Source organism: Puntigrus tetrazona, chromosome 5 (assembly GCF_018831695.1).
Source record: "Puntigrus tetrazona isolate hp1 chromosome 5, ASM1883169v1, whole genome shotgun sequence".
NCBI classification, from domain to species: Eukaryota; Metazoa; Chordata; class Actinopteri; order Cypriniformes; family Cyprinidae; genus Puntigrus; species Puntigrus tetrazona.
In genome coordinates this window covers 12275610-12301469 of record NC_056703.1, presented here as the reverse complement: position 1 = coordinate 12301469, position 25860 = coordinate 12275610, and the positions used below count along the sequence as shown (strand labels likewise).

The 25860-nt window shown below is 35.0% G+C and overlaps 1 protein-coding gene, 2 long non-coding RNA genes and 1 pseudogene across 3 annotated transcripts; all 4 read right to left on the bottom strand.

Annotated features, from left to right (window-relative positions):
• Nucleotides 1–1288: 1288 nt before the first annotated feature.
• On the bottom strand, nucleotides 1289–5215 carry LOC122345277 (SH2 domain-containing protein 1A-like). The gene is made up of 3 exons (XM_043239266.1): nucleotides 5079–5215; nucleotides 4049–4112; nucleotides 1289–1969 (listed from the first exon to the last, which is right to left on the bottom strand). The coding sequence occupies exons 1-3, from the start codon at nucleotides 5213–5215 to the stop codon at nucleotides 1850–1852; spliced, it is 321 nt and encodes a 106-aa protein (XP_043095201.1). The 3' UTR covers nucleotides 1289–1849.
• Nucleotides 5216–6194: 979 nt separating this feature from the next.
• On the bottom strand, nucleotides 6195–12345 carry LOC122345272 (annotated as a pseudogene).
• Nucleotides 12346–16347: 4002 nt separating this feature from the next.
• On the bottom strand, nucleotides 16348–17025 carry LOC122345281. The gene is made up of 2 exons (XR_006250984.1): nucleotides 16925–17025; nucleotides 16348–16410 (listed from the first exon to the last, which is right to left on the bottom strand). It is a non-coding gene; the product is annotated as an uncharacterized LOC122345281 (long non-coding RNA).
• A 4461-nt stretch (nucleotides 17026–21486) lies between these two features.
• On the bottom strand, nucleotides 21487–23340 carry LOC122345282. The gene is made up of 3 exons (XR_006250985.1): nucleotides 23204–23340; nucleotides 22188–22215; nucleotides 21487–21562 (listed from the first exon to the last, which is right to left on the bottom strand). It is a non-coding gene; the product is annotated as an uncharacterized LOC122345282 (long non-coding RNA).
• Between the last annotated feature and the right edge of the window lie 2520 nt (nucleotides 23341–25860).

Genomic DNA, 25860 nt, shown 5'->3' with positions numbered 1-25860 from the left:
CCTCAACTTCAGTATTCGTCACATGCCTTAGTTATATGCAATTATTTATTTTCAGATTATTTTACTTTAGTTGTTATTTATTTATTTATTTATTTTTGGCAGGAGGGATTTGGCTAGCAGAAGCCAAAAATGTGAATGCTAATATGCCTGTGAGGTTATTTCTTGTAAACAGACCCCAGGATATAAATATGTCCCAGTTTACAGTTAATATGCTGCTCTTTTTTTTTGTAATCATGTAATTTCACTATTTTCTGTTGCTTTCGCTTTTGCTGTACACTTAATGTGAAACTTTGCATCATGTGTTGGTCATTTCGGTTTCAAAGTGTCAAAGCTCCAACGTTTTGGATTTTTCCAGTACTTTGACAGGTCCTTTTCCTTTTTTCTGATCCCTCTCGAAACTAGTAGGAGGCCTGAGGAGGAAGATATGTAGGGAATGAAAGAATCACCTACTGAAGAACGTATTTTTGTCTTTTCAAAACTATTAAAAGTCTGCAGCACTGTGGGTAGACGTTCTGTGTGTAGGACTCTTGATATGGACTTGTATATCATTAATGGACTATTGTAGACTGTTTATAGATTCTGGACTATTTATACATGACACTCAAGAGAATTAGGAGTAAATGTATTTTCTTGTGAATTCTGTGGATATGCTGTACCATCAAGCTTTGTAATCTTAATCTGAGATATATATTTGCACTGAGCATAAGGTGAAGAGATAAATGCATTAGACTGAATTTTTAGAGTGTGCAAATATGAACAGATTCGTGTGAGAGGTGCTCATGAGGCACGTTACGTTTCCAACGTTTTGCAGATGTTCATTTCAATCGAAGTACGATTATGTTGCACGAAGAAAAAAATTGTGGCAGAAATATTTTTTCTTTTGGTCTTAGTTTGCATCTTTGTCATAATCACAATCATTGCTGAAGTGAAAAAGGAATATGTAACTTTTTTTCATGATCAAATCATCTTCCTCTCTCAAAAGTCAAGTACTAAAAAACTTCAGTGTCCTCTCCTTGGCCAAACAAGTTCCTGTGGTGTATATTTGGCGGATAGGCTTTATGTACACAGATTAATGCAGTTTGTTAAACATGCCTATTTAAAAACAAAGTACTTTGGGCAGTGGCCTTTTTATAAATAAAACCTCAACTGTAACCCTTTCTTCTGTGTGCGAGTATTTGCGCAGAGCATTCAAACACTGCGGTAATCAAATCTGATTTTAACATAAGCAATCATAAGCATTCAAATAGCGTATTATTGTGCTAATATTTTCAGAAAGAAAAAATAAATTATTTTTGGTTGGGTTTTATTTGGTAACTTCAAAAGGCTCTGAATTTCCTTACACGGAAGACCAATTTGTTTATAACATTATTGTGATGGTATTATTGCAGGAAGTTCGTAGCTCAGTGAAGTTTAATGAGAAAACTGTTATTTCCTGTTTAGTGTACAGAAATAGAATTTTCTAAAACACAGAAACACTTGCTAAGCAAACTCTCATTACTAGACGGAAAACAAGATAGCAATCTAACTCAGAACTCAGGTCTGACATTTTGTTCAAGGCCTTCTTCTCTCATGGGTGTATCTGTGTTGCTGATGCTAACATGAGATAATTATTCTTGAACAAAAAAAAAAAAATGGCAGAGAAAAACTAACATCAAAATTAAAGTATACAATGTATTATGTAACAGGGCTTGCCAATTATTTAGCATGCTTTAGCAGAGCATTTATAGTTTTTATATCTCACAGATTATTTACAGCATTTACAACAGTCACCACAGGTTTAAGAGACCCCAGAGAAGTCACTCTCGTGCATGTAGAAACTGTTCTGAGGTATGTTGTGGCTTGTATGTTATTATTTAGCTCTGTTTACAGGATACAAAAGAGGAACAGAGATGCCTTGGTCTGGGATCTTAAAGGCAGCAATAAGGTTGGCAACTTTCCTAAAGAGTCTTTCCTTCATCCCAGGAGCCACCTAGAGAGAGAGAGAAAAGAATTTCTCAGAAACATTCTTCCTGATGATGCCTTAAGTGTACAATTTAACAGTTATGATAATGACGGTGTAAAATGTTCCATATCCTTCCTCTTCCATCTGCTCTCCATCTCATTGTAACTTTATTCTATACACACACACACACTTATTTAGCTTTCTTGTGTATCACTGAACTAATATTTAGTTGAATAACCACTGTTTCTGAGAACTGCTTCACATCTTGTTGCATGGAGTCAACCAACTTCTGGCACCAGGTATTCCTGCCCAGGATGACTGCACTACAGACACAATTCCTCTGCATTTCTCGGTTTTGCCTGAGAAACAGCATTTTTGATGTCACCACACAAAGGTCTGGAGATTGAGCTGGCCGCTTCATAGCACTAATCTTGTTGGACTGGAACCCAAGATGCTGCTCACTTACTGCTGTGTTTGGGGTCGTCGTCTTGTTAAAACACGCATTTTAAGGGCATTTCCTCTTTGGCATAAGGCAACATGGCCTCTTTAAGTATTTTAATGTACTCAAACTGATTCATGATACCCGGAATCCAATAAATAGTAAAACAGACAAGCACCATAGTATAACATCCCCATATTATGACGCTTGCTCCATCCGTCACTGTCTTCACAGCGTACCGTGGCTTGAACTGTGTTTGAGGGTCATCTCCCAACTGTCTGCGATCCCTAGACCCAAAAGGAACAATCTTGCTTCCATCAGTCCAAAAAATATTGTGCCATTTCTCTTTAGGCCAGTCAGTGTGTTCTTTGGCAAACTGTAACCTTTTTCAACAATGAGACTTTGCGGGGGCTTCTTGCTAATAGCTTGACTTCACATAGCTACAGTACTCACAGGTATCTTCAGACTTTCTTTGGTGTCCCTAGAGGTGATCAGTCTTTGCCATTTTGGCTTTTCTTCGGTCCATTTGAATGGTAGTTTTCCATTTTTTCCCACATTATTCTGGTTTTGGTTGCCATTTTAAAGCATTTAGTATCATTGTATAACTTTCTGCACTTCTTTAAATGTTTATCCCTGTCTTATCAATTTTTATACTAAAAGTATGCTGTTCTTCTGAACAATGTTCAGATTTTCAAAGAGAAATGAACAGTACATTTGCTGCCTCCATCATTAAATAAGGGCCACTTGTTTGACACCAGCTTTTTAACAGAACTAATTGAAATGAATGAATCTCTAAGTGAACTCCACACTGCTATTATTTTGAACACGCCTTTTTCAATTAAATATTCAATTACACTAAATTAGCAGCATGCATATCATGACTGTTGGGTCTGTTGGTTTTCTATTATACCAACTAGTAAAATATTTGCCATGTACAAATATAGTTTCTACCAAAAATTGTGACTGGTCTGGTTAGTGATGAATGTTGGACTGCTATTATTTTGAACTCAATTGTACACACATATATATATATATATATATATATATATATATATATATATATATATATATATATATATATGTGTGTGTGTATACAGTATAATAAATGTGTGGTATTTTGCTTGTGTGGCTGGTGGCTGATGCTGATCAGTTACAGGAAGCACAAGCAGTTATGTAATGTAAAGCATATCCACACTGCTTTAAATTTCAAAAGAATTTCAAAAGACCATTCTAGTGTTAGGAGAACCTTAATCATTAATTTGTGTGGATGACTGAATTTCAAATCGAAACAGTTTTGGGTTATAATCCAAAATGCAAATGTTTCTCTGTATCTCAGGGGGGTGTGCACAAGATGCATCCTGCCATTTAGTATGCACGAAATGAGACGCGTGGGTGATGCTGAACCATAACATGTACATGGCATCTCTCTGGCTGTTAATTTGTGCGAGGTTAGGCTATAAATACATGCATACTGACCACAAAGAAAAAAAAAAGTGCTGTGCAATTTTCTATAGTCTAGATCTGCTCTACTTCTGCTCTAAGTGTCAGTTCCATTAACATAGTCAAAAAATGTAACCAAAAATCACACAAATCACATTTATGCATTTATATTAAGACATCTATATTCAGGGTGAGGAAAAGTACAAAAGGTCAAAATCTATTTGTACCTCTATTGTCCAGAGGCCATCCTTCTGTTTGAAAACTCGGTAGGTGTAAACCCATCCATCACACCTGAAGATTTACACAGAGTCATGGTGTTATTCACAGCACAGTATTTACACTTGGAGTTACCTCATTTTGTGTGTCCCAGCATGGAGTCTCTAGACTCAGTACTGAAAGGCCACTGTCCTGCAGAGTCCTCTAAAAAGTTTTACATGTGTATGACTCTGATTGATTCTCTCTGATCTCAGCTGACCATGGCAACACTGTATATCACTCCACTGCAGGTTGTTTCACACTATGTCTCTACAACAACACAAATCTACTCAGCTACTCTCTTGTTTCATACAAATGCAAATTGCAAGTTGAGTCTCAGTTATTGTAGTGAAAAAGTATATATTTTCCTTTTTTGTAGCAGAGTTTCTCTTTTTTTCTCGGGTCAGATTATAGATAAATTCACTATTAATTTAATATAATTCGCAATATTTTGTTTCCATATGTACTGATTTGATGAGTAGCTGGGTGAATATAGCACACAATATCTCAAATAACCGTCTTAAGCCATAAGGAATATAGTGTACATTTTTGCACATATTACACCCCATATAACATTATCAGTAACTTTAATCACAGAATTACAACTATATTTAAAAATGCAATTTATTCATTCAGTTAAAGTTATTTGCATATGTACCTACAAAAGCGACACAAGCAAGCAGTAGTATACTGCTCCACTTCTGAAAACCACTGAAATGGTTTAAGTGGCAAACTAGAACAATTCTAAAATTTTATTTTAATACTTAAAATGTATCCTTGTTGGGGAAATACAGTATTTAATGTATTTTTTAAGAGTACGGACGCGATCTGTTCATGCAGTCGGCACACTGGAATTTGATATCAATAACGAAATCTCGTTATTCGTTGTTGTCTGAACGTGTACAATTACAGAGCCGGCTGCATCGTGTTATTTGTTTTTAGCATTGTTTTCCCCCGCTATCCCGCCAGATGTGTTACAGCACAAGCAGTAATGTTACTCACAGCACACACACGCAGTAAGACCCCGCGGCGCTCGCGCTGTCTCTGATCAGATAGCTGCCGTCTCTGCCTGCTTCACTCAGGATCTTTTCCGCTCGCCTCTTACTAATGCTCCCGTGATACTCTGCCAGATCCTCCATTCTGTCTCACTGTCTGTGACAATTACACGCGCGTACACGGACACCACAATAGCCGTAGAGGAAGTCAATGGAAACTCTGAGTGAATCTGATCTAGGATCAGTTGTTCTATTCGTATAGCAAAAAAAATACTAAAGAAAGCAATATTACGTTTGTCATCAGTTCGTCATTTTTGCTTAAACGGCAGTTTTCTCAAAACTAGCATAATTTCTGATTCTTTATAAGGATTTCTCTACATATAGATGAATCGGTTTTATCCAGTGAACTTACCACCATTAACGAGCGTGAGATGCTGCGCGAGACTACTGTGTCCACGCGGGGGCGCTGCAGTCACGTTATATTGATGCAATCGAGTCGCGCAGACTCATTTTATAATTAATATAAACATTGACACGCTACCTTATTGTTAAGTAGAATTGACATTCATTGTACAGCTATAGAATGAATGGTAACATTCCTCTCTGGTTTAGTTTAAATCGTATAATACAAAATATGCAACTCATTTAGCAACCTTGAACTACATACTGTGGCTAATTTAAATTCAAACATGAACATACATTAGACCTGGGCCCTGGAGGATGCAGTACATAGGCTGTTCTATTATAAATAAAAAAATTCACAAGAAACAGCATTGTTCTGGGTCAGCTGTCTCTTACTCCCTCATTGTTAAGCTTTCTTTGCCTCAGGCTGCCCAACCCTTGCTTTAACCGCTCCAACTGTACTGAAAACTGTGAGGAGTCTGTTCGACACCGAGATGAATTCAACACAACACAGCTTCTGCCCCATTTGGCACTCAATTTATGACAAGAGTTTGTCATTTGTGGGGTAAAAACTTCACTCATAAATGTGAATTTTGTTACGTTGTGTGACGATTGAGTGTCTTGCTGGATTGCTGGTTGCATGGAACAATATTCCTAATCAGTTGGAAAATGAAGAACTGTTACTAAATGATACCTGAAATTTCAATGCTTACTACATAACTCTTAGCTATTAAAGGGTATTTTTGTCTCTCTCCAACAACTGAGCGTGAGATTCGAGTCTGTCCAACTTCATTCTCAATGCTCTCAACTCCTCTTCGGCTTTTTCCAGCTTTTTTTGTATGTAAACATTAAGCAATGTATCCTGCTCATTGTTCACTTTCATCTCTGAAAAAAAAAACATGTTTAAACTGATGTATTAAGTTATTTTTTCCTGTGTTAGATTAAGTTGTCTGTTTCTTGGATGTAACCTTTGTGAACATTGTGAAAAGTCTAATACCACTCACCAGCCCTTAGAGCAGATTTATCCATGTTGTCTGTTTCCTCTTCAGTCCATACTTTGTCGGTCTGTGAGGTGAAGAAAACAGACTGGAGTTATACAAACTAGAAGACTAAAACATAGTATTAACGTTTTATTTAACAAATTAACAATTTATTCTATTGGCATCTCTAGAATATGCCAGTGAGAAGTTTTCTTTGAGTCCTTTAACTGAGAACTCACCAACCCCTTGTTATGAGTGTCACGTTTAAATCATATAAAATGCTCTGATATCCTTCACATATCTAGTGATAAATATATCAGACAGCATAAATAAATTTCAATCAACCCCCTTTTGAAGGTGCAGTGCGGTCATTTTAAATGAATTAACCTGTAGTCTTACCTCAAACAGCATTAGCTGAACAGATTGGTCTTGAAATGTTGGAGACTGACTCGCAGGTTTTATCCTCACTAAAAATATGATAAATCAAGCATGAATGTATAGTTCTGAAAGTTTTCCTCTTAGGTAAGTGCTATTAAACCCTGCAGCTTAAACTGCATCCGATCTTTGTTCATTTGGACACAGGGCTGATGTATAATATGGACTCCAGAATACTCACCTCCTACTGTGATCTGTTTTGTCGTGTCTCTAGTGATGACCTGACAATAGTAATCTCCAACATCTGACACACTGAACTTATTTAGATGTAAGGACACGTTTCCTCTCTCCAGTACAGGAGTGTCAAGTCTCGCTCTGTCTTTGTAGCTCCTCCCCTCAATCACGTGTCCGTTCTTGTAGATGCAAACGCAGTCTGTCTCCTTAAACCATTTGATCTGCATGGCACTGGCACAGACTTCAGGAGACAAGTGACAGGGAACAGTGATTTCAGACCCCATAGAAATCTGTGCTTCTTGAGCTGTTTGAGGAATAACAAGCTGAAAATGATCTGCAAGGAAAAGAGAGAAAGACGCACTTACGCGCATTAATACTTTCCTTTAACACGAGTAAAACTGACAGAGTGAAAAAGATGTAAGAAAACATACCATTGTTTGTATCACTCGCGCTATAACTCTAATTTAGATGAAAACAAAATAGTTTAAGATATTTTACAACATTGCGAGTTTGTAGCAATGAAACCGCATGAGAAAATTGCGGCATGAATACTAACGAATAAATGATTGATATTTCAATTATTGAAGTGCCCCTATTATGTATTTTTAAATAACTTTTCTTGTGTAACACCACTCTAAATGAATGAAAACATCCTGAAAGTTCACAGTGTATAAAGTTATTGTCTCTCAAAAGAAAAGAGCTGACTCTAAATCACTGAGGCCCGGTCCACATGAACACGGTTATTTTCAAAGGTCTTTTTCCATGTGGCTGTTTATCCAGAGGCAAATGCTGCACCAGGTCACTGAACCCGGATATTTTTGAAAATGTCCTGACAACTTTATAAAAATGCCCATGTATGTGTGCACAAGTGTTGAAAATAAATCCCTAGCTGTTTCACATTGGCATAGCATATTCCCACCCACGTGTTGTGCCCAGACCTGGGAAAACCTGGTTTTCGCCTTGGTCTGAATGAAAATGTTAACTCATGCTTCATCACTAGGTACTGCTTTTAAAGCGTTAAAAGATCAACAAACACTGCTTTAAATGAAATCGACCAATCACTTGAGGAGTTAAAATTTTTTTATAGTTGAACAAAAAGTTTGGGAGTCATTGAGCAAATAAGGTAAAAATAAATGCATATTCTAAGAAAAAGAAAGCGTTTTGTGACCTTGCATGCATTTCAACCTGTTGTTGGGGACTCCCAAAAACAAAATATGAGCCTTTCATAACCCATAATAGGAGCACTTTAATGAGTGAATACTGTGATTAAGATTTTAAAACAATAGTGTGAATGATTGTATGGTCGTACCCCATTATCTGAATCACTGGGCTGTGTAATGTGAAGTGATAATTCTATGATGCAAAAACACATGAAAACTGAAGACACATCACTCAAGTTATGCAAGTTCTATTACATGTATATTTTATGGAGATGCAAATTGTAGTATATTTACAAATTACTGTAGCGATTTTATGTTTAACTTACTGTTGGTTGCCACGCTTCTCTTTTTATTCTAAGATGTAAAAATACAGTGTAAGATATATATATATATATATATATATATATATATATATATATATATATATATATATATATATATATATATATATATATATATATATATATAATAATTATTATTATTATTATAGAAATACATCACAATAAATCTAAAAATAAATATCAGAAGAGAGCTATTAAAAGGCAGTTTGTCTTTTAATGAATTGTTTCAAATACTGAATTCAAAAGTCCAGGATAATTTACTACTGTAATAATGTGAAGGAAGGGGTTATGCTCTCTTACCTCTTGTAGCACTGATGGAACATTTCCATCTTGGTGTATTGGTGACTGACTCATAGTTTGGACACCGGGATTTATCCTCACTACAAAAAACATACTACCCATTATCTTTTGCGAAGTTGTGTTCTTTATATCTGGCCTTATGACCTACGATGATTTCCAAAATGCTTTTGCTATTTCAATTATTTCTCTTTATGTAATTCATACATGACTGCTGGTGGTATTTTTGAGTCTACATCCCATGATACTCATACCAGTGTTTCATATTAATGTTCGAGTGAGAGGTTTTAAGTATATATGAGCATAAATAGGAGGTATGATAAGTTGTTAATATATACACCACTCACCTCTTACTGTTATCCTCTCTCTTCGGTCTTTGCCGCTGACCTGACAATGGTAATTTCCTATATCTGATGGCCTGAAGTTTTTCAGTCGTAAGGACACATTTCCTTCCCCTAAGCTTGTGAGTGAACAGACTCGCTCTGTCCTTGAACAAAACCCCTTCTATCACCTGCTTGTCCTTATACACACAAACACAGGCTGTATCGGTAGACCAGCTTATCTCAAGGTCAAGTGCACTGATCTCAGGAGACAGGAAACAAGGAACGATCAAATCAGACCCCAAAGAAACCTCTGGTTCTTCTGATGTACTGGGAACAACAAGCTGAAAGTTCTCTGTGAAGAAAAAAAGAGTAATAATGACTCCAACTTTCACTGACACCAAACAAACTATATAAATACTGTGTATGAATATACAAAAGATTTTAAACTTACTGTGTCTCAGGTCTTCCTTCTTGGAATCCCAGTTGGGATGAAAGCAAATAAGAAGCATCATTTAATCTTTATTAAATGATGAATTTTTTTTTATTATTAATTCATTAATTGATAATGTATTATATTAATGTATACACATACCCCTTGCTGGCTTTTGTTTGGTTTCCTATCATACGAAACTTGGAATAAATGAAGAGGACCGTTACTAAATACAGAGACCGGCTCTGCGTTTAATAACAAATTGTTCAATCTCGTCATTATACATCCCTATCATTGCATTCTTCTACTTTATACTGTTCAGTGCTTTGATACTGATACCTGCGTTGTTAAAAGCACTATATAAATAAAAACGATTGATTGATTGAAGAAAAAAATGGCACTATTTTCAGAAAAGATGTATACATTACACAAATTATGAGAGATGGGTGTAAAATATGTAAATAAATCCAAATCCCAATCCAAAGCAATGCAATGACAAGTAATAAAGATTTACAATAATGCACTTTTAAAGTAGACACATTTACAAAAAGGCACATTTATTTTGACACTTTCTAAATAACAATGCACATTTAAATGATAGTCAATGACTTTGAGGTAGCTTACTTTTGGGTTTCCTTTCAAGGCTGTTATCCTAATTGAGATTAAAAAAAAATGTTTTATTAGTTGAAGTACTCGTAAATCACACACAATAAGCATACATAATAGGTTATTAAAATGCACACATACCCCAGGTAGCTTGTTATCTTTATAGTTTGGATTTGATGACATTTCCTGTAGTGGTAATTCTATAATTAACAGATAAATAAACAATGAAAAAGCCTCAGAAGTAAAAAAATGCATTATCCAAAATGACATTCTTAGTTCTATGAGGCATGAAAAAATGCATGCCTCTGCTATTAATACAATACTTATTTTAAATGTTATTCCTTTTTTGTGTTAGTTATACAATAAGTCAGAACATACCATTTCTTTTTCCTTGTAATCCTAAAAGAGATCAAATCAAACAGTTTGTTTGTTTTTCTTTTCTTTTTTCTTTAAACCAACACTAAATGCAAATAGATGCTATGCATATGTTATTAAAACAGCATAAACCAAAAGAGTAAGTGTAGTCATTATTATATCTCTATATGTATAGCATAGACTTTATTCAGTGCACAGAATATACTAGGCAGACTTGTGTTTTTTAGATTAAGTCACTCTTCAATCACACTCTTCTAGCCTATGCGCTCTTAAAGGTGCTTACAAGGTTTTTCACAGCAATGCCATAGAAGAACCATTTTTGGTTCCACAAACAACCGTTCAAACATCTCCTTCTTATCTTTTTATATTCTGAAGAACCTTATTTTACCACAAAGAACCTTTTGTGAAACAAAGTTTCTTCAGATGGTATTTATGGAACCATTTGTACAAAAAGGTTCTTCTATGACATCGCGAAGCACCTTTATTTTTAAGCGTGTAGGGTGAAGTCCATTAACAATGATGTGAGAAAAATATAATGGAAGATGATGTGAGCGGTGTTGTAAACAGCTCTGTGCTACGAAAATGGATGATTTGATCAAACTGTTTATTTTTCCCGACAGGCGTAACTTCTACTCAGGTCTATGTCTCCTTTGGCAAGTCTTGTAGTTGTAGTGTGTTGTCTAAACAATTTCCAGTCTTCAGTGGCGACTTTATCTAAATCTTGTACAACATCTATGCATATGCATTTGAAATGCTGTGGCTATTGAGGCAGGCAACAAAATGTATCAATTTTGTTACTTTTAAATACGTCTTCTGGAAGGAAAACACTAATTATCTTGTTTTTGGTCATAGAGGTTTCTGTCACTATGTTGATCTATTTTGTGCTATACAGTGTGCTATTCACAAAAAAAGAAAAGAAAAAAAGAAAGAAATGTCTTTATCTTACCACTGTAACACGCTTTTCCTTAGAAATGGCAGAGACTACATATGTATTCAAAAACAATATTTAATTAGACACACAATGCTATTTATTGAACTCCATTAGATACATTTATTACTACAGGTATCTTTGGAAATGCACACAACCACACCACTGCTTAGTATTATTATCCTGAGCGCAGTTATGAAGCGCTTACCTTCTTCTGCTACATTTATTATTATCTGCCGTGTTTTGTTTCTGCTGGATACCCGCACATGTAGACCCCCAGATCGGTCTCTCTGAAGTCCGCCAGTCTTAAGGACACATTCCCTTTCTTCAGGTCATACATAAACAGACTCGCTCTGCCCTCATAGTCAGCTCCCTGTGTCATCTCTCGGTTCTTATAGGCACAAATACAAGACATCCGGCCAAGCCAAGTAATCTCCATATCAACGGCACTGACTGCAGGAGACAAGTGACACGACACGATGAGAGCAGATCCTGAAGTAATCTTAACTCTTTCACCTCTTTCGGGAATAACAAGCTCAAAGTCATCTGTGAGGGAAGAGAGACAAAGAGATTCAAATATCACCTGTGCTGTATTTTGTTTACACACACACACGCACAGTAGTATAACCTTAAATTATAACAACTATATTTATACCATCACAATCCACACAGTCCACATTCGATTAACAGCTGAACAGAACAATCATGGAAGCAGATGTGAATTATGTGAAGAGAACTTACTGCCACTTCTCGCTGCCATGCTTCTTTAAAACTGAAACAAAACATCCAGTGAGAGAGAAGAACGATTCAGTCTCACACAAACCACTGGATCAGCAATACTAAAAGTACTTATGCAAGCCAAAACAAGTTGCTTTCACTTATGGATGGTTGCAATTGTTTTTTTTGTACCTTTCCTGTTCCTCACATATCTATAGCATGCTCAACTATTTGTAAACCATATATGAGTTGAGTTATGATAATACATGCTAGTGTTGTTTTAAAATATGACACAATTTAAAAAAAAACGGTTTTAATCTTCTTCAAACGGACAAAATAATAACATACAGGTAGGCAGGCAGAACATAAACCACGAATAAACCTCGACGATCAGACAAACGTGAACTCAAACACACAGGACTTAAATATACAACATAATTGACTAAATTAACAAGAAACAGCTGAAGTGATGATACAATGATGCAATTAACAGGAACGGAAGGTAGGGCACACAGCACATGGCACAAGACAAAAACAAAAAAAAGAGTCCAAAGACGTGACAGCTGGCACCTGGGTAAAAACATTTTTTCCATGAACAGGTAAAACTGGTTTTTAGCACAGCGGTGTCAGGGTGTGGTTTAGAGAGAAGGAGCACTCTACGAAAATATAAAGTTAATGATTTTAATCATGCACACATAAAGGAGTAATACCTTGGGCAGGTAGGCAAACAGGCAGATAAACGAAAGCACACATAATATAGACGAGATCGGACAAACAGCTAAAGGGAATAAATACACAAAGTAATTGATTAAATTAACAAGACACAGCTGAAGACAATGATACAATTAACAGGAACGGAAGGTAGGGCACACAAGGTACAAGACAAAAACAACAACACAGTCCACGTGTGTGACAAGCGGGGTGTGTTATTTTGATTGTTACATGAGTTGCGTCTCTCCCTCAGTCACATTAACAAGCCACATTAACTAACCATTTTAAAGTAAATGTTAACAGCTAGATTCCACTTTCTGGAGAGTCAGGGGCTTAAATAATCATTTAAAGTGTATACTTTGCAGTGCGCTAATATTAACGTAATGTATAATACCCAAACCTGTTAAAAAAAGAAGTTGGTCTTTTGACCTCAGAATGTCAGATTAGAGAGATCATCTTTGTCAGGTCACTGGTGCAGACCGAAGAGAGGAGATAACACTATCCACCTTTTTCTTCAGGTAAAAATGGGTGCCGCCGATTGTAAATTCGATGTCTCATTTGGGTCCAGCGGTTTTTAGCTGTACAAAAGCGTTTTTCTGCTTGATACTGAAAATTGGTGTGTCTTATCATAGCAGAGCTTGATATATTACTTACAAATTGTAATCCGTAACTGATACTGATATTACATAATTTTTAGCCATTAACGTAATCCGTTACATTTCACATTTCAGATAACATAATTACATTACTATTAGAATACTTTTAGATTACATTTGACTTATTTTCCACATTAATTTAAACAGGATGATCTTGTACTATAATGATGTCAAAAATGCAAAAAAGTAAGTAAATATGTTCCATTGATTGTAATCTACAACCTTATAAATTAAACATTATATTACATCAAGGTTTCTCAAACTGGGGTTCGTAAAGTAACTGCAGGTGGTTTGTGAGTGAACTGTTTATCTGTGTGTGTGTGTGTGTGTGTGTGTGTGTGTGTGTGTGTGTGTGTGTGTGTGTACCTTGATGCTTAAATCTGACCAAAAAAAAAATTATTGGCCAAAAAAAATAAAATTCAAGACACCAGAAAGAATGTAAATTAGTTGTCAAATGAAAAAAAAAAATTATTCATTATTGAATACTTAGAAACAAATGAGCATTTATTAAGCTGTTTTTAGTTTGTGGAACTTTACAAATATACATTAAGTGCACTGTAATTACACCTCATCATCATGATTACACGCCTTATTTAATGCATGTATAACATTTTTGTGTTAAAAAAATGTGGGGGGAAAAAATGTTATGTAGCTTTTAAAAAGAGTTTGTTTTGTCTTTGTCCAACCACTGAGGTTCTGTCCAAGTCAATTCTCTCATCTCCAACTGAAAGAACCTTCTCTGTAAGCCCTGATCAACATTTGTTGAAGCTCATGCATATCGTTCACTTGCATTTCTAAAGAAGAAATAATAATGTGTTACGATTATTGACATATTTTATAATAGACATTCCTGTATTGGATAGAATTGCTTTCAAACACGTAGTAAAATTACATTACATTAATAACACTCACCTGACATTAGAGCTGATTCGTTCATTTTGTTTGTTTCTTCTTCAGTCCATATTTTGTCTATCTGCAAATGAAAGAAAATAGCATGAATTAAGTTATACAAACTAGATATGAAAACATGCTAAATTATTTTTTTACATAATACTTTAAATACATTTCATGCAATAATTAAGCATTTCATACTACTGTATTTATTAAAAAAAAAAATCATTCTACTTTTTAAAAAAAAACAAACAGACATTTCAGAAGAAAAAGTTTTTTTAAAACACTAAATGCTTGTTATGCGTGTCAGGTTTAAACTGTGTAAATGAACTGACATCCCTGCCTTCTCTGGTAATATTTAGACCAAACAACAAATACATTTCAGTAAAAACACTTTTGAAGGTGCAGTGCGGTCATTTTAAATGAATTAACCTGTAGTCTTACCTCAAACAGCATTAGCTGAACAGATTGGCCTTGAAATGTTGGAGACTGACTCGCAGGTTTTATCCTCACTAAAAATATGATAAATCAAGCATGAATGTGTAGTTCTGAAAGTTATCCTCTTAGATAAGTGCTATTAAACCCTGCAGCTTAAACTGCATCCGATCTTTGTTCATTTGGACACAGGGCTGATGTATAATATGGACTCCAGAATACTCACCTCCTACTGTGATCTGTTTTGTTGTGTCTCTAGTGATGACCTGACAATAGTAATCTCCAACATCTGACACACTGAACTTATTTAGATGTAAGGACACGTTTCCTCTCTCCAGTACAGGAGTGTCAAGTCTCGCTCTGTCTTTGTAGCTCCTCCCCAATCACGTGTCCGTTCTTGTAGATGCAAACGCAGTCTGTCTCCTTAAACCATTTGATCTGCATGGCACTGGCACAGACTTCAGGAGACAAGTGACAGGGAACAGTGATTTCAGACCCCATAGAAATCTGTGCTTCTTGAGCTGTTTGAGGAATAACAAGCTGAAAATGATCTGCAAGGAAAAGAGAGAAAGACGCACTTACGCGCATTAATACTCTCACCTTTACTTCTACACACAAACAGTGGTAGAACAAAAATATTGGAATGAGTAAAACTGATGAAGTGTTAATGATTTATGAAAACTTACCAGAGACGCTTCTGCTGTAATTCTAACTTAATGAAAACAAACACAAGTGAATAGATTTTAGACTTAACCAAGCATTCTTTTTTACAGTGCGTCAGGAGTCAGTATGACAGTGTAACAATATACAGCACAATAACATTTTATGAATACTGGCGAACATTTGATTTATTCATGCTTCATTTATTAAGCAATGAATAATGTACAAACCTAAATAATACAATGTATTAAAAAAATGTGTCAGTTCATGGACATATTAATGTGCACACATACCCCATGTTGTTTTCATCTGAATCACTGTGATGTGAAGCACACCTTGATAATTCTAAAATGTATGAATTATAAAAACACATAATGAAAAAAAGAACACTCACAGAATTGCTTTTGTGTAGTGAGAATCATTCTTCTCAAAGAAAGTCCAAACATTTACAAGGTAGATCATTTAAGACAACTTACTTTTGTTTGGTTCTCTTTGGTTAGCGTTTTTATCCTAATAGAGATAAATTGGTTGGTTTACAACTCTATTTACAGTCGAACATAATGCAACCCAAGTATTGGGTGGCTATTACATTAAGCAAATGCTAATTTATAATTTAGCTAATTTTAATAAGCAAAAAAAGAAGATCTGCAGGAAGGTGTCAATTATTGATAAGCTTTATATTAATTTTGTGAAAGCGTGGTATTATATGGATAATTTACTATGGATAATGTGAAAGTAAAAGTTATGCTCTCTTACCTCATTTCCATCTGGAAATATTGGTGACTGACTCATAGACTGGACACTAGGATTTATCCTCACTAAGAAAAACATTACTCAAGTGTGAATAGGTTTTTATCGAAACTGTGTTCTAAGATAAGTAGCACAAATACAACACTACGTGTTTGTAGCACGCCAAAAGACATGCTATAAATATCCACTAGGTTTTTGTTATGAAAAAGGTTTATGCAATCCTATTTAACCATCAAAATATTCTAATATTCAAATCTTATCTGAGGATTTTCAAAGAGCATTTGTTAGTGTTTGTCTTGCAAAATTCATACATACTTATACATAGCTTACTATTCATGTAGAATATTCTGAATGACTATTTTATATAGTCCCTATAGGATGAACAATTCATTTTTTATAAAGTATTAAAACTTGAATGTTGAATGTCTAAGGGAAACAGACTGGATAAGGATAGATTGGATAAGACATGTTTACTGATCGCACACTGATATACGGACCTAACATACCCCTAACATTCTGTTTCAGTTCACATTCAGTCTGACATTATTAATGAGTTCTGAGCTCATGTCGATGACCACTCACCTCTTACTGTTATCCTCTCTCTTCGGTCTTTGCCGCTGACCTGACAATGGTAATTTCCTATATCTGATGGCCTGAAGTTTTTCAGTCGTAAGGACACATTTCCTTCCTAAGCTTGTGAGTGAACAGACTCGCTCTGTCCTTGAACAAAACCCCTTCTATCACCTGCTTGTCCTTATACACACAAACACAGGCTGTATCGGTAGACCAGCTTATCTCAAGGTCAAGCGCACTGATCTCAGGAGACAGGAAACAAGGAACGATCAAATCAGACCCCAAAGAAACCTCTGGTTCTTCTGATGTACTGGGAACAACAAGCTGAAAGTTCTCTGTGAAGAAAAGAGAAAAAAAGATGACTCACATTTATACTTCCATCCTCAAAAAGTAAAGTTCTATGGTGGAACAATCAAGTGTTTGGGTTTTTTTTTTACTTACTGTCTAAGACCTCCATCTATGAGGTGAAAGCAAATGCAAAACTTTTGTTATTTTATGATGTAATATTAAAAGTGTTTATTGAGTGATAAATATTTTATTTATGTACTGTTCATTTATTCATAAAATCACACAACATATGTATGTGTGCACATACCCGTGCTGCTGGCTCTCGTTTGGTTTATTGTGATATGAAGTTCGGCTCAAAAAATCTATAAAGCACACATCTCACAAGGTTCACACATCACACAGATTATAAGAGATGTGTGTAAAATGTTCTTATTCGTATATATAGAGAACAATATAATAACCCTAACATAGAAATGCACACTAATCTTTTAAAGTAGACATATTATTACCCACATACACACAACCCATATATTTTCTATCTATAAATTTTGGCATCAAACAATGCAGACACCACATCACAAAATTGTTTTAAAAATAATGCATATTCATATGATAAAGTTTAAAGTGACTTTAAAGAAACTTACCCTTACCCTTGCTTTTGGTTTCCTTGCTATTATCCTAATTGAGATTACAACAAATGTATTGTTATTTATTTTATTAGGTATATATATATATATATATATATATATATATATATATATATATATATATATATATATATATATATGTATATATATATATGTGTGTGTGTGTGTGTGTGTGTGTGTGTGTGTGTGTGTGTGTGTGTGTGTGTGATTATAGGTTATTAAAATGCACACATACCCCAGACTGCTTGTTTGGATGGCTTGGGTCTAATTTGATGTACTGTGATGATAATTCTATAACAAACAGAAAAACAAACAATTTAAAAAATATACTTTATTACATTATTATTACATTAAACTGTTAATACAAATGAAGATTTAAAATGTTTATTTTTAGTGTATGATGCAAAAAGTCAATGATTTCACTTACTGTCATCTGCTTCTCTCTTGTAATCCTAAATGAGATAAAAACAACTAGGATATTTTTTCTTTAGCCTCTGCCTAAATATAACATTATATCTTGTTTACATTTATTGCAAACAGTTATAGATAATACAGCAGAAACATTCAATAAAAAGAATTTACATATGCTATTTGTAAGTTAAAATATCATCAGAAAATAGTATTTGCCAAAAAATAATTAATGAAATAATTAAAATAATAAAATAAAATAGTAAAAATAATAATAATAGTAAATAAAGATAATGTCAAGGATCATATCAATGGGGTCAATGATTTGTCTATCACTATTTAAATGACAGCTCCACTACAACAAACCTTCAGAGATGAATGCAAAATCTTACTGAATAATAATCCACACATCTGATTTGTGATGAAGCCTGAAATTTCTCATCATATTTGATCGCTTAACCAGAGGAGATCTTTATAACTGTCCAACGTTGAACAAAGTTACTGAACTGAATTGAATCAACATGAACTAAATCAAGGTGAATAATGAATCTTGAGCTTCTTATTGCTTAAAAATGTTTTTTATTATTAATTGAACTTATTCTTGTTAAATCTAATTTATTCTTATTAAACTAAAGGTAATTAACCCTGTGCTTATGGGAGCTGAATAATAGCACTATTGTATTGTTAGTGCTGCTTTACCCCAGAATTTAAATTTGTCTCATATTCGTCCAAAAGTAGGCATCACTAATTCCATTTAATTCTGTGACTGCTTTGATGTCTCTGTTGTATAAGTGTTATATAAATAAAGATGACTTGATGTTCATGCGTACCTTATGCTGATCATTCCCTGAAGCACTGGGATATGAGGAGCGGATTGATAATTCTTTATTGCAGAAAAAAAGTAACCTTTACAAACAGGATCATGCATAGATTTTATGACTGGTGTATAATGTAGTATAGATTATGACAGAATTAGCATGTTTTATCTGTGCCTAAAACCTGGCATACTGCAAAACAACAACAGCATAGCTTATTATAGATGTGTTTGCTCTTGAGAAATGAAGCATAAATGTTGGTGTTAAGAGAAATATTTCTCAATAGTAACAACTTACGGTACATTGCCTCTTTAATCTTGTAATCCTAATTGAGATGGGCAAAAAAAAGTGAGAGGATGTTATGACATAACAGTGACATTGTGTATATTCACATTGTGTGTCTTGGTCAAAGGTAATTACATTATTAGTTAATTTGGTTCATTATACTTGTTCAGCATTGTAAGCTGGCTTTCAAGAAAACTGAACAAAATGCCTCAAATTGATGCAAACAGATTTAGATGAAAAGTGATGGTGAAGTTTATTTGTACTGTAAAATATATTTATAACTACAGTGTGTTAAAAATATTACTGTGCACACAAACCTCAAGCTGACTGCCTGAATCAACGTGGACGCTCTGACAACTCTAGAAAGCAGAAATACATTTTTTTCTTCTCAAATAAATTCTAAATTAAGCACACAGATAACAATTAACAATCTTTTAATAAATCCAGCGACCACATGAATACATCGACGTAGCTAACCAGACGAAAACCACTGAACAGGAAGGAACTTATAAAGGAGAGAAAATTAGATAATTAACGACACACATCTGAACACAATGATATAATCATGGGAGACAGATGAAGTCATAAAGAGCAAACAAACACAAAACATTCCAGGGTGGGACATCAATATTATATATTTTTTTCTTTTGTTCGCTGAATATAAAATTTGAAAGAAAAACATTTATTTGGATTATTTAATACAAATCTTTCAGAACATTATAAACTTGTTTACTGTTCATTTTGATCAATTTAATGCATCCTTTCTTAATAAAAGTACAGTACAAAATGTCACTGACACTTCTGTCTCACTTCTGTTTGTGTCTATTTTATGAGAATGACAAAGAGATTTAGGACAACTTACTGTTGCTTGTTTCATCCATTTGGTAATTCTAATTAGGAAAAAGAATTTATTTCAGTTTGTCTGGACAAACATAACACAAGGATTTATTTACAATGATTCCTCATAAATCACAAAACAAAGCCTACTAAATTTCTTGATACATTGACATGTACGTATTTAGCACACAATGATTCTGTTGACAGCCTTATTTTTTTATAAAAAAATTGCTATTTCCTCAACAATGGTTGATGTTTATGGGGTAGATCTTTGATAGTTTTGTGTGCCATAGATGTGTGCCATATAAAATAATTAAGTTTGTTAATATTTTGATAGCACTGTATTTCATAGTCCTGAATATGAAATAATAATACTAAATAATAACTAGCTACTAACTACGTAAACATAAACTGAGACATTACCTTATATTACCAGTACCTTTTACCAGTACAAAATAATGTGCAACCAATATTTTTTTATTCGAGACTTCTAAAGTACCACAATCCTACAGTACAGTACAGAAATACCTTTTGGTTATAGGGATTGGTTTTGCCAGTTTAATCTTGGTTCCTCTGTGGTCTTCAACTTCATCATCTCAGTAAGCTTTTTACACCCACAGTTTCTAAGGCCTTGTTTTATAATTACTTTTTTCCTTATTTTGAATAATAATGTTGGTAGTATCTTGTTGTGGCTATTTGCAGCTGTAGTGTATTGTCTTCCAGTATTGGATAATGATTAATGTACACAGGTTTACTGTATGCCTACTTTGACAGTTGTAATTAGTTTGAGGCTTATTTCCTGCTTCAAGACCAGTGCTACTAGTTTCATGTCCTATGAGTTTTTGTTCTTCATAATTTAAGTACATTTTGTATGTACATGCCTATATATTGACTTTGTATTTCATGCACAACATGTTGTATGTAATTCTTAAAAGACTTATAGGTGCTGTCTTACCACTGTAAACAACTGCTGGTCTTCGAGGATAGCAGATACTGCATATGTCAACCAAGAAAAGTGTTAATTGGATTTAAGGCATGTTATCACTCACCCTAGTCTTTCGACTGAGTGTACATCATGCTTGTGCAACCATCCCATCCTGAGCACATTTATGAAGTGCTTACCTTCTTCTGCGACATTTACTGTTATCTGCCGTGTTTCATTTTTACTGGATACCCGGCACATGTAGACCCCCAGATCGGTCTCTCTGAAGTCCGCCAGTCTTAAGGACACATTCCCTTTCTTCAGGTCATACATAAACAGATTCGCTCTGCCCTTGTAGTCAGCTCCTGTGTCATCTCTCGGTTCTTATAGGCACAAATACAAGACATCTGGCCAAGCCAAGTGATCTCCATATCAACGGCACTGACTGCAGGAGACAAGTGACACGACACGATGAGAGCAGATCCTGAAGTAATCTTAACTCTTTCACCTCTTTCAGGAATAACAAGCTCAAAGTCATCTGTGAGGGAAGAGAGACATGAATCAGATACAACCGCACTGTGATTTTGCTTCAAAGGCTTACTCCCACAATTCAGTCTTTTAAGTAATTTAATTATTTGCTTTTCCATGGTTCTTCTTGGTTTTTTCCATGGTTCCTCCATCTATAAAGGTAGCGGCCATCTCGAAAAGTATAACATTGTTACTGCTGAAGTACCAAACATTTCACAATGTCAAATGAATGCAGTCAGACAACACATAAAGATACACAAGTCGCCTAAAACATTATAAGCTAAAAGCCGGTTAATATAAAATACAAACATATATGAAGATTCAGACACCACCAAAAGGTACTCAACCAACTGAGAGGATACCTAAATGTATACCTATACATGAATGCAGCAGCATTAAAATGTTTACTTTTTTTTAACCAATCACAATCTATGAGTACTATCTACTAATCTATGACTCCCCCAGCACCCCCAACACACCCCCACCAACAGTTAGTTTAGTTAACAGCTGAACCAAGTAATCAGAGTAATATTTGAACTTACTGCCACTTTTCGCTGCCATGCTTCTTCTCTAAAACAGGAAGAGAAAACATTCAGTGAGAGAGTAGAATGATTTCCGTCCACACAAGCCACTGGCTTAAAAACATTGAAAAAACCACTTCTTTTTATTCAAGCCAACACAGTTGTTGCAAACTTTCTTTCTTTTTAATCCCCAAATCACGCTGTACACAAAAAACACATTTTTGAATTTCAGCTCAAGCTCATGTGACCTTAAGAAATAGAGAATTGTAGATAAATTGTAGCTAGCATAATTTAGAATATTAGAAGAAGCAATATTTGGGTATTGTGTGCTGACTGTAAAATGACATTTAAGACAGTATGCTACTCATCTGATGTACAGCTTTTTTTATACTATATAAGGGAAGTAAAAATATTTGGACAGTCTCAGAAAGCTGTGTGCTGTAAAATAGTTTTAAACTAATTTGGAACTACATGAACATATTTTAGTAGACTAAGTAAAGAAAGAAAGAAAAAATAAATATAAGCTTTAAAATGTGCTTTTGGCCCGTCTCATCATCATTAATATGTAAGCAAGTGAAAGTGAAACCAAACTGTGCCTTTACATGCATGTTTACCAAATGTTTTGCCAAACTCCGAGCATACTCTGGGAACAGTCAACTGTAATTTATAAGAATTTCTAGTATTATAATTACAAGTAAAATATGATAAAACATTACAAATATAAGATACAAAGTGTACAGTAATGTGAAAGTGAAGATGTATTTGTCACAAATTATATTGCAGCATGATATAAACTATCCAACTTCTTCATGTATATAAACCCACATCATCATAGTCCAACAACTTCAATAATTATAATTTTTATTTATTTATTATTTGCTTCAAGAGAAAAGCACTTCTAAATATGAAAATAAATCCAAATTTACGTTTGAGGTTTTTAAAAGATAATAAGACTGGATTAACCCCTTAAACCCCCTATATACCTGTGCACCACAGTGCACAAGGTTACTATCCACAAGCTCTGATCATTTCTCTACCTGTTTATCTGCCCACGGGATCTGTCTGCCTGAACGCCGAACTCTCTGATGACTACGGTCCTCTGCTAAGGGAAGTTATATATGGACTTTGTACTTTATAGTAGATTTTCAGTTTCCTTTATTCGGCTGGATGCCGCTGTATGCTTTTTGTCATTAAACTGACTTCGTTTGATTGTATTCTGAGTCCGTCACGTTGATCAGAGCCTGAAAAATGTATAATTATCCCTCTGCCTTCCTTGGAGCCATTTGTCTTTCTGCAAAGCCTTGTCCTGCCTTGTCCCTGTGTTAGAGTTCCTGTCCTGACCTGTTCCTTTGTGCCACTGGTTGTTTTTTTTTTCCTTTCCCTCTCTCCCTCCTTTTATCAAACCAGTAGAGTAGGTTCTTTCAGGCAGAGAGGGATACACTCTTTGACTCTTTGATTAAATCTTTTGGTTATTATAGAATTACAAAAAATATTTTAACCTTAAGTCAGAATTTCACAAAATGTTATTTTTCACAAGAAAATATATTATATATCATTGTGGTTACTTGTATAACCCTCGTTCCCTGAAGAAGGGCACGGAGACATATTTGACTGACGTCATGGGGTCCCATCTGGGAACCCAGTCACCTCTGATCTTAAGAGAAAAAGCTAATGAGAATCGGTGAATGAAATTTGCATACTAAGCCACTCCCCAGTACATACTGGTATATAAGATGGTGGCGTGCAACCACTCATTCAGGTTTATGCTGAGGAGCCGAGTCGCAAGCCGGCAATTCAGAGTAGTTCAAGACCGTGGCAAGAGAGATGTCTACATTCCCTCCTTTAGGGAATGAGGGTTAAATGAGTAAATGAGACATTCCCTTTCAGTCAGTCATTATGACTTTTAGTCATTGATTGATGTCATGGAGTCGCCACGACCTGAACTGCATTATGTGATTGAGGTACAAATGATTGCTTAATACGTAACCATCCCATGCCCTGCTGGCCAGAATAGCAGGCCCATCAGGGGTGCCAATGCAATTGTTGGAGGCGGAGCACAATCACACACAATCATGTGGAATATAAAGTAAGAGGAAGGGGAACATGGTTAGACAGAAACCGTGGAACATAGAGACATGAATGCCAGGTCTGAAGAGGGTGAAGGAGTCCTCCTTCAGGCAAAGCTCATACTACTCCAACTAGTCTGAACTAAAAGGCAACGGACCCAGTATTTCCATGGGGAACAACAAGGGAAAAGGCACACAGATCCTTCAGGAATGGTGAATAGCCTCCCCTCCAACTTTTCCTGTAAGAAGCAAAGCACCATGCTGACTAAGCAGCTCTGGGGGTCCTCTCTACGAGAGGAACACTAATCAACAAACCGACCCCACTTTAGAGCATCTAAAACAGAACCTGCACCTGGTCCTCCCTGATCTTGCACAGGGTCTGTGAAAGGAGGCTCGCTGTGAGGGAAGGCATACTTGAGAAGGCCCTGGACCAGCTGTGTCCCATAAAGGGAGTAAGACAGCTGGCAGTTGGAGAAGCAGAAGCAGACAAGTCTACCTGAGCCTTGCCGAATCGACTTCAGATGAGCCGGATCATCCTGGATCGTCCCGCAAACAGCTTACAGGCTTTAGATAGGAAGCACGGACAATTACCTTTGAGGAGACGGCTTTGCATTTTTTCAAAGGGAAGAAATAAAATGCCAATGGAAATCTGCTCCCAAGACCAAGAAAATATCCAAAAAAATAATAATAATAATGAAACTAATATTGTGTGAGTATTTGTGATTCTGTGAGGGTATATTATATTATTATATATTTATTTCAGGGGTATCACACTCTGCTCTTGGAGGGCAACTGTCCTAGCTTAGTTCTATATTTGCTCCAATACCCTTATCGGCAGTTTTCAAGCCAGCCTAAAGGACCAGATGGATCAGCTGCATTTATTTATAATGAAATTAAAAGCCATATTTCACTTAAAAATAAATATTTGTTTTAATGTACTCAGCCCAGACCATCCACTGTACAATATAATTTATACTGAATCTTTATATACATATTAATATTTCTCACTCAGTTTTCATTAATGTCTGAATGATTAACCAAGATTAACTATAATGATATGTTAAATGGGATGTTGGTTGTTTCCTACATTTGTCTTTTTTTTTTGGATATATATTATTTCTAGAATTTCAGTGGGAGGATTTACAGGAGATGTGTGCCATTCTTTAATAAAGTTTCACGTGAAAACAAAGATGCTATAGTGCCAAACTCCCTCACAAAAGATAAAGCTGCCATGCCAAAACTCCCATTACATTCTGTTTCTTTTTTACAATGTTTTCCATTAGGACGTGTTAGTGTTTTTATTCATTTTGTTTACCATTTCTGGTATTTTCGTTAGGTATTAAATAAATGAATTAATTTAATAAAGCTATTGTACAGCATTTTATTATATTAAATTATGTTATATGTAGGCCTATAGTTACACTAAATGCAAATATTGATGAATTCAGTTTACAAAAAATAGAGGCATTTTCTTTAGCATTAGGTGTGTACGTAATAGTTAGGTCCCAGATATTTATACTTCACTACTGTAGTACATAAAACAATATGCAATAATATATTGAGTGTAAATTATCATTGAAATTTTATTAGATGAATGCCAATTTATTGGGGTGAAATTTACAACAAAG